Consider the following 9,937-nt stretch of genomic DNA (forward strand, 5'->3'; position numbering starts at 1 on the left):
GCCTCCCAAGTAGCTGGGACCACAGGCGCCCGCCACAACGCCCGGCTATTTTTTGGTTGCAGCCATCGTTGTTTGGTGGGTCCGGGCTGGATTCTAACCAGCCACCTTAGGTGTACGTAGCTGGCACCTTAGCCGGTTGAGCTATAGGCGCCGAGCCAGTACTTGATGTATATTAAGGACTCACAAAATGGTCAGCCACTAGCTCGGCACCTATAGCTCAGTGGATAGGGCACTAGCCATATACCCTGGGGTTGGCAGGTTTGAACCTGGCCCAGAGCCTTCCAAACAACAATAACCAAAAAACCCCAAAAATAGCCGAGCTTTGCGGCGGGTACCTGTAGTCCCAGCTACTTGGGAGACTGAGGCAAGAGAATCACTTGAGTTCAAGAGTTTGAGGTTGCTGTGATTCATGACACCATGGCACTCTACTGAGGGCAACATAGTAAGACTGTCTCAAAAAAATAAAAGGTCAATCATTAATAGGTTTAATAATATTGTTCAAAGATAGGTTTCCTCTTGAACTTAGGATAATTTATATGATATGTCTGATAAATTTACTTTCCCTTATTAATATGTAAAAAGTCTGGGCAGTGCCTGTGACTCAAAGGAGTAAGGCGCCAGCCCCATATACTGGTAGTGGTGAGTTCAAACCTGGCCCCGCCTAAAAATTGCAAAAAAAGTGAAAGTCTAAATAGCCATGAAATAATACAAAGATAGCTTCACTAATGGCAATGAGTAACATGTTAGCCCTAATGATCATAATTTCCTGCACAGTCCTCACGAGAAAGCTTTAACAGACTTACTTGATGCTTCACATTCAGGAATTTACTGTAAATAAATATAACGATATCTCTGGAACTCTCAAAATCTACTTGAAATCCTGGTGTTCATGCCCACAAGTTTAAATCCACTTGAAATCCTGGTGTTCCTGCCCACAAGTTTAACCTATTCATTTGGCTTGCATCTGTTTCTCAAAGTAATTGTGGGGGGATAAGCAGCCTAACACAACTAAAACCAGAGTTCTGCTTATTCCTGGGGAAATACACATGTAAAGGGTACTTAGGTTCATTACTGGAATTACGGGCTAGAAAGGCTAACGTGAACCAGTTTGGGATCCTAACTATCATTTATAACATTGCTCTGAGCCCAGAAAAATTTTAAAGACAAGAATATAATTTTTGAGTATACCAGGAACTATATTAGCAATTACAGGTTTTTTTGTTTAATTTTCAGATCAACCTAATGAGATAGATGGTATTATAATTCAGATACAGATCATGTGTACTTCCTGCTGTTTGAGGCTATTTTTAAGTCATATATTCAGAGTTTTAAATAGATTTAAAAGTGAAATTTGGTGTGGCACCCATATCTCAGATAGGGCACCAGCCACATACACCCAGACTGGTGGGTTCAAACCCAGCCCGGGCCAGCTAAACAGCAGTGACAATTGCAACAAAAAAATAGCCAGGCTTTGTGGCAGGCACCTGCAGTCCCAGCTACTTGGGAGGCTGAGATAAGAGAATCGCCCAAGTCCAAGAGTTTGAGGCTGCTGTGAGCTGTGATGCTACGGCACTCTGCCGAGGGTGACATAGTAAAACTGTGTCTCAAAAGAAAAAGTGAAAGTTGAACACAGGCATATTTATAAACTGGGGGGACTGCCAAAATCAGCAGAGAGGTAATATAGCATAGTTGTTAACATAGATTACAGAAACAGATGACCTGGATGCAAATCACTTACTTGCTAACCCAGAACTGGTTACTTAACCTCTTTATATCTCATTTCTTTGTGTAATAATTGTTCTCCCCTCATAGGGTTGATAGGATTAAATTAATTAATATGTATTATTCAAAGAACAGTACCTTGCACATATCACTTGAGAAAACAAGGTGACGTGACCTTATAGATTGAGTATCCCTCACCTGAATTGCTTAGTAACAGAAGTGTTTCAGATTTTTCCAGATTTTAGAATATTTACAAAATTGGTTCAGAGGACTCTGAATGAGTTAACATTTTATAATTACTGTTAATTACAAAAATATATTTAATTAGAATGTTTAGTATTAAAAATAAATGAAATGCTTTTTTAATTTTCATATTTTAATTTTAAATATTGTCACTTTGGTGTATATTAGGAGAGAACAATTTATGGCCGAAGAAAAAAGGAGTATCATTCAAATCAGATGCTGCACTGTCAAAATCAAAACGAAGAAAAAAACCTGATACGGTTTTTGAAAATCAAGAAGTCCAAGCTATTGGTGGCAAAGACGTTTCTCTGTTTCTCTTCAGAGCTTTGGGGAAAATTCTATATTGTAAAAGTAAGAAAATTTATGTTTTTAAAAATCTGTTGGATTTTACATAGTCTTACAATGGAAATAAAATACCATGTTTTTTTAAATGCATATATTTTGTTCTGTCACAAGAAAGAGCTAGGATTAGGTCAGATACTGTTTGCCAAGACCTAAAAAGTTGTAAGAAAATGTATTTAGGTAGAGTATTTTCTGACTATAAGCAGAATAAGAAGTAAAAAATAAACTTCTTACTATAGGCTATATCCATACCTGTAAATCTTTAAAAGTATAGTTTGCTGAAGTTAAAACATCAGTCCAACTTTTAGTGGCACATTGGTAGCCTATAGCCCTTTTAGCAGTGGGCTCCAGCCACCAGGGCCCTAGATAAATTGACAGGTTTCTCGCAATCCTCTTCTATTTCTCTGTACTCCATTAGCTTGCGGCCTCCTAAGGCAGAGCTGTTCATTGCCCTCTGCTGTGTTCTTTGATGCCTGCTCTTCCTCAGCTCCTCTACCTCCATTGCTCATCTCCCAGATTGATTCTCCTTTCAGTAATAGGAGATAACCTGTTTTCTTTTTTCCTTTTTTTTTTTTTTTTTGAGACAGGTCCTCAAGCTGTTGCCCTGGGTAGAGTGCTATGGCATCACAGCTCACAGCAACCTCCAACTCCTGGGCTTAAGTGATTCTCTTGCCTTAGCCTTTCAAGTAGATGGGACTACAGGTGCCCACCACAATACCCAGCTCTTTTTTGGTTGTAGTTGTCATTGTTGTTTGGCAGGCCCAGGCTGGATTTGAACCTGCCAGCTCTGCTGTGTGGCTGGCGCCCTAGCCACTGAGCTACAGGCGCTGAGCCAAGATACCCATCTTCATTTTTACGATGACAGAGGAAGAAAACTGAGACTTTAAATGAAAACCTCCATGCCACCTGAGAAAAATGAAATAGATATCACTTAGATGGCAAGGGAGACACTCCTCTGTCTTTGGATCCCCTTACCTCTGAACCTAAGTAGCTATTCCACCTAAATTTTTTCCTTCTACCCTTTATTTTCCTTTCTACCATTCACTTATAATTTCTTGCATTAGCAAATGAGGTTCCTATTCTCTCATGTAAAGAGTAGCATCTTTCTAAATAGTAAATAAAAGAGTAAAAAAAGGCATCCATATTCAGATGAGGATCAAAGGAAGAAAGCAGCCCAAAGCGAGAAAGGTGATACGGTTGTACTTTGAGAAATAGAGGGGTTATGTGTTTGCTTGTTTGTTTGCTTTTTGTTTTGAGACAAGGTCTCGCTCTGTTGCCTGGGCTACAATGCAATGGCATCATCATCATAAGTCACTGCCACCTCAAACTCCTGGGCTTAAGGAATCCTCTAGTCTCAGCCTCCCAAGTAGGTGGGACTGTAGGTACATGCAACCACACCTGGCTAATGTTTCATTTTCTTTTTTCTTTTTCTTTCTTTTTCTTTTTTTTTTTTTTTTTGTGAGAAACAAGACTTTGCTATGTTGGTCAGGGCCCACACTGGTCTTGAGCTCTTGGCCTCAAACAGTCTTCCTACTTCAGCCTTTCAAGGCATGAGCCACTCTACCCAAATGGGAAATGCAGTACTTTAAATCTAAAAAAGCCATAATCCAGGCATCAGAATGCTTAATTTAGTTATTGGTAATACTGGTAAAATAGATGCACATAAGCTCCCAGTTATTCTGTTGTTTTTATTTTTGAGACTGGGTGTTACTTTGTTGCTTGGGCTTGAGTGCAGTAGTGTCATCATAGCTTGCTGCACTCTCAAATTCCTGGGTTAAAGCAATCTTTCTGCCTCAGCCTTCTAGTACCTAGGGCTATAGGTTTGCACCACCACACCTGGCTAATTTTTCTGTTTTATTTCCTTTTTTTTTCTTTTGAGACAATCTCACTCTATAGCCCTTGGTAGAGTGCTATGGTGTCATAGCTCACAGCAACCTCCAACTCCTGTGCTTAAGCAATTCTCTTGCCTCAGCCTTCTGAGTAGCTGGAACTATAGGCACCCGCCACAACATCTGGTTATTTTTGTTGCAGTTGCCACTGCTGTTTTAGCTGGCCGGGGCTGGGTTTCAACCTGCCACCCTTGGTATATGGGGTTGGTGCCCTACCCACTGTGTCACAGGCGCTGCCCCTTCTTTTTTTTTCCCATTCTTAAATTTCAGATTAACATGAGGGTACAAACGATTAGGTTATATAATTTACACGTGACAGTTAAAAATCAGAGTTGTAGTTGTATCCTACACCTAGGGAGTGTGCCATATTAAATTTTCCTATTTTTTGTGGTGATGAGGTCGCTCTTGCTCAAGCTTTGTTTTTTATTTTATTTTATTTTATTTTTTATGTTTTTTAGAGACAGAGTCTCACTTTGTCACCCTCAGTTGAGTGCTGTAGCATCACAGCTCATAGCAACCTCCAGCTCTAGGGCTTAGGCAATTTTCTTGTCTCAGCCTCCCAAGTAGCAGGGACTACAGGTGGCTGCCACAATGCCTGGCTGTTTTATTATTGCAGTTTGGCTGGGATCAGGTTTGAACCCGCTGCCCTACTCACTGAGCCAAGGTGCCACCCGTATTTGTTTTTTTATTTTAATAGCTTATTTAGTATTTTGGCATTATGTGTCTGAAGTCTTGAAAATCTTTTTTTTTTTTTTTGGAGATAGAGTCTCACTCTTTTGCCCTGGGTAGAATGCCATGGCATCATAGTTCACAGCAACCTCAAACTCTTAGGCTTGAGCAAGCCTCTTCCCTCAGCCTCCAGAGTATGCCACTGTGCCAGGATAGTTTTTCTATTTTTAGTAGAAACAGGGGTCTTGCTCTTGTTCAGGCTGGTCTCAAACTCCTGAACTCAAGCAATCCATCCGCCTCGGTTTCCCAGAGTGCCGGGATTACAGGCATGAGCCACTGCACCTAGCCTGAAAGTGTTGAAAATCTTAAGTGAGAGGTACTATATGATTATAAAGATGGGCAGTGCCCGTAGCCCAGTGGGTAGGGCACTGGCCTCATACTCCTAGACTGGCAGGTTCCAACCAGCCCAGGCCAGCTAAAACAACAATGACGACTACAACAACAGAAAATAGCTGGGCATTGTGGTGGGCACCTGTTGTCCCAGCTACTTGGAAGGCTGAGATAAGAGAATCACTTAAGCCCTAGAGTTTGAGGTTGCCATGAGCTGTGATGCTACAGCACTCTACTGAGGGCGATAGCTTCAGACTCTCTCTCAAAAAAAAGAAAAACAATGGTATTATCTTTAATAATTCCAGAAATTTTTTATAGGAGCATCTTTAACAGAATTAGGCTCACCTCAGCTGCCTTCTCATTTATCCGAATATGAACGGGATACTTTACTTATTCAACCTGAGGTAAGGTCTTTCTTAACACTTAGTACTGGTTACAGTGGATATATAATTTGTGTGCATATATAACTGACTACTGCATTTTAACCAAATTTGTGTATGTATGCTTCTTTTTATAGGAAGTAGTAGAAATGTCACACATGCCAGGAGAGTTATTTAATTTATATCTTCACCAAAACTACGTAGATTTCTTCATGGACATAGATGATATTGTGAGAGCCAGTGAATTTCTAAGTTTTGCAGATACCCTCAGTGGTGAATGGAATGTAAGACCATTTGACTTAAATGCTTTTATTTACAAGTATTTCCTCAGGTTTAAGAAAAGAAAATTTACTTTTATCCCTAATTACTTGACATTATTTTATGTGACTATTCTTCATAACTATGTGAAAGTTACTCTCTCCAATCCAGTATTTGTAATAAGCTTCAATAGCTAATCTGATTTTTCTGGTGATGTTACATAGGATAGTACTAATTTTATTCTAAAACTATTTTCTACTTTTTAAAATTAATATATAGGCTTGGTGCCTGTAGCTCAGTGAGTAGGGTGCCAGCCACATACACTGAAGCTGGCGGGTTTGTTGCCCAGTCCAAGCCTGCTAAACAACAATGACAACTGCAACCAAGAAGTAGCTGGACGTTGTGGCGGGCGCCTGAAGTCCCAGCTACTTGGGAGGCTGAGGCAAGAAGAGTTTGAGGTTGCTGTGAACTGTGACGTCACTGCACTCTCCCGAGGGCAACATAGTAAGACTCTGTCTCAGTAAAATAAATAAAGTTAATCTATACTCAGAAAATTTGAGAATCATTGAAAAGTAGATAGAAGGTAAAGAACTATATGTACATTTTGCTCTACTTTCTGATAATCTTTTTTTTTTTCTTCTTTTAAGGGATAAGAGTCTCACTTTATTCCCTGGGACAGAGTGCTGTGGCATCACAGCTCACAGCAGCCTCTACCTTCTGGGCTTAGGCGATTCTCCTGCCTCAGCTTCCAGAGTAGCTGGACTACAGGCGCCCACCACAACACCTAGCTATTTTTGTTGCAGTTTGGCCAGGGCTGGGTTTGAACCTGCCACCCTAGGTATACAGAGCCGGCGCCCTACCTGTGGAGCCACTAAGCAATTCTCTAGCCTCACCCTCCCAAGTAGCTAGGACTATGGGCACCCACTAGACCACCTAGGTGTTTTTTGGTTGCAATTGTCACTTTTGTTTAGCAGGCCTGGGCCGAGTTCAAACCCACCAGCCTGTGTGTGGCTGGAGCCTTAACCATTAAGCGAACCATTAACCATTGAGCCATCTGCTTATTTTTTTAAATATATATTTGAAATTGTTTAAAATTTTCATTTTTTTCTTCACATCTGAATTCTGCTCTGAATACTACATAGGAGCCACTAACCACATGTGGCTAATTAAATTTAAATCAGTTTAAATTAAATTAAAAATTCAGTTCCTTATCTCCAGTGTTTGATAACTGCCTTTCTAATAGCTCAGAGAAAAAACATTTGTCATTACAGGTAATTTTTTTTCCTTTTTCTTTTTCTTTTTTTTTTTTTTTTGAGGCAGTGTCTCACTGTTTCCCAGCTACAGTGCCAGGGCCTTGACCTAGCTCATAGCAATCTCAAACTCCTGGGTTAAACCTGCCTCAGCCTCCCAAGTATCTGGGACTACAGGCTCATGCTGTGATACCTGGCTAAGTTTTCTATTTTTATTTTCTTTCATTTCTTTTGTAATATTTTTTTTTTACTTTGGGGCAGAGTCATACTCTATTGCCCTAGGTAGAGTGCCAGGGCATGATCATAGCTCTCAGCAACCTCAAACTCCTATACTCAAGCAATTCTCTTGCCTCAGCCTCCTTAGTAGCTGGGGCCACAACCTCCTGCCACAACACCCAGCTACTTTTTCTATTTTTAGTAGAGATGGGGGTCTCACTATTGCTCAGACTGGTCTGGAACTCCTGAACTCAAGCCATCTAGCCTACTAGAGTGCTAGGATTACAGACGTGAGCCCAACCCTTGAAGGCAGTTTTATTAGACAACACTGTTTCTTTTTTCTTTTCTTTTTTTTTTTTTTTTTGAGACAGAACCTCAAGCTGTCCCCCTGGGTCAAGTGCCGTGACATCACAGCTCACAACAACCTCTAACACCTGGGCTCAAGCAAGTCTTTGATCTCCGCCTCCCAAGTAGCTGGGACCACAGGCGCCCGCCATAACGCCTGGCCATTTTTTTGGTTGCAGCCATTATTATTGTTTGGCGGGCCTGGGCTGGATTCGAACCTGCCACCTTAGGTGTATGTGGCTGGTGCCTTAGCCACTTGAGCCACAGGCACTGAGCCAGACAACACTGTTTCTATGGGATAATATTTTTTATGTTATATTTATTGAAATAGCAGTAATAACTAAAATTATGGAAGATACAAAGAAAATCATTTATGATATAGAGTTTCTTTACTCATCAGTTGCATTTGCTTAATTTTTATATTCATTTATTTATTTATTTATTTTTGAGATAGAGTCTCAAGCTATCGCTCTGGGTTGAGTGCCTTGCCATCATAGCTCACAACAACCTCCAACTGGGGCTCAAGCAATCCTCTTGCCTCAGTTTTTCTATTTTTTGTAGAGGCAGGGACTCATTTTTGTTCAGACTACTCTCAAACTTATGAACTCAAGCAGTCTACTTGCCTTAGCCTCCCAAGAGTGCTGGGATTATAGGCGTGAGCCACAGCTGGCCTGCTTAATTTTTAAAATGATTGCTTCTTTCTTGAAATTTTCCCTACCTTTAGGGCTGAGCATGGTGGCTCATGCCTGTAATCCTAGCATTCTAAGGGACCAGCGCAGGTGGATTGCCTGAGCTCACAGGTTGGAAACAGACTGAGCAAGAGCAAGGAGATCCCATCTCTTAAAAAACAGCCAGGTGTTGTGGTGGGACTACTACCTGTAGTTCCAGCTGCTCAGAAGGCTGAGGCAAGACAATTGCTTGAGCCCAAGAGTTTGAGGTTGTTGTGAGCTGTGACGTCACAGCACTCTACCGAAGGTGACGAACTAAGACTCTGTCTCAAAAAAAAGAAATTTTCCTACCTTTAGATAATTTAAAAGAAACGTACAGTGAATACTTGTATACTCTTAACTTTCGTTCACCTGTTTTTCACATTTTGCCACATAGACTTAACTTCTCTAAGTATTTACATATTTTTGGCTGAATAATTGGAGAATAATTACAAATATCATGATACTAATACTTAGGCATGTATAAGAACATTGCTCTATTACAACTATAGTAATGTTATTATATCTAAGAAAGTTAACATTAATTTAGTAATAAATAGTATATTGTCCCTATTAAGATTTCCACATTTGCCTCAAAAATGTATTTTAAATTTTTGACCCCATCCATGTTAACAATTCAGTCAGGGTTTGTACATTGCATTTGATTGTTATGTCTCAACTGAATTTGCTTTAAATAATTTTATAGCACTATAACTTTTAGAGCTATGATGATGTTGAGAAAAGGAAACACATAGCAGTTAAATATGGCTGGTCTTTTTGTGTCATTAGCACTAATAATGCTATAATAAATCTCTTACTTCATTTTATATTTTCTGTCTGATTTGCTAGACACGCTCTTTACTCAGGGAATATAGTACATCTATAGCTACAAGAGGTGTGATACATTCCAACAAAGCCCGAGGATTTGCTCATTGCCAAGTTGGAGGATCTAGTTTTCGACCTTTGCACAAACCCCAGTGGTTTCTAATAAATAAAAAGGTAAAAAAATTACACTCTTTCTCTAAGTGAACTTTATGGTATGTGAATTATATCTCAAAGCTGTTTTTAAAACTTTATAAAAGCTAGGGGTGAAGGCTTATGCCTATAATCCCTGCACTATGGGAGGCTAAAGAGGGAGAATTGCTTCAGCTCAGGAGTTAGAGCTTTGCCTGAGCGAGAGTGGGAACCTGACTCATAAAAAAATGAAAAACCTGGCCAGGCACTGTGGTTCATGTCTGTGATCCCAGGACTGTGGCAGGCAGGTGAATTGGCTGAGCTCACATGTTCAAGACCAGCTGAGCCAGAGCAAGACCTTGTCTCTAAAACATAGCCAGGTGTTGTGCTCGCTTCAGCGGCACATATACTAAAATTGGAACCATGTAGAGAAGATGAGCATGACCCCTGTGCAAGGATGACACACCAATTCATGAAGCATTCCATATTTAAAAAAAAAAAAAAATAGCCAGGTGTTATGGCAGGCACCTGTAGTCCCAGCTACTCAGGAGGCTGAGGCAAGAGAATTGCTT

General features: G+C 40.3%; 1 protein-coding gene and 1 non-coding gene across 2 annotated transcripts in view; both read left to right on the forward strand.

Moving 5' to 3' along the window:
• The window catches only part of RAD17 (RAD17 checkpoint clamp loader component), a 47,485-nt gene that overhangs the window by 22,226 nt on the left and 15,322 nt on the right, over nucleotides 1-9,937 (forward strand). Inside the window, exons 10-14 of the mRNA XM_012802740.2 lie at nucleotides 1,669-1,675; nucleotides 2,134-2,316; nucleotides 5,574-5,659; nucleotides 5,773-5,919; nucleotides 9,261-9,410. Of these exons, the coding sequence (XP_012658194.1) occupies nucleotides 1,669-1,675; nucleotides 2,134-2,316; nucleotides 5,574-5,659; nucleotides 5,773-5,919; nucleotides 9,261-9,410 (573 nt within the window). The remainder of the gene's footprint in view (nucleotides 1-1,668; nucleotides 1,676-2,133; nucleotides 2,317-5,573; nucleotides 5,660-5,772; nucleotides 5,920-9,260; nucleotides 9,411-9,937) is intronic.
• On the forward strand, nucleotides 9,751-9,857 carry LOC111723965. The gene has a single exon (XR_002772366.1). It is a non-coding gene; the product is annotated as a U6 spliceosomal RNA (small nuclear RNA).

This window comes from Otolemur garnettii, unplaced genomic scaffold (assembly GCF_000181295.1).
Source record: "Otolemur garnettii isolate 467f Iridium unplaced genomic scaffold, OtoGar3 scaffold00017, whole genome shotgun sequence".
In the NCBI taxonomy this organism is placed as follows: domain Eukaryota; kingdom Metazoa; phylum Chordata; class Mammalia; order Primates; family Galagidae; genus Otolemur; species Otolemur garnettii.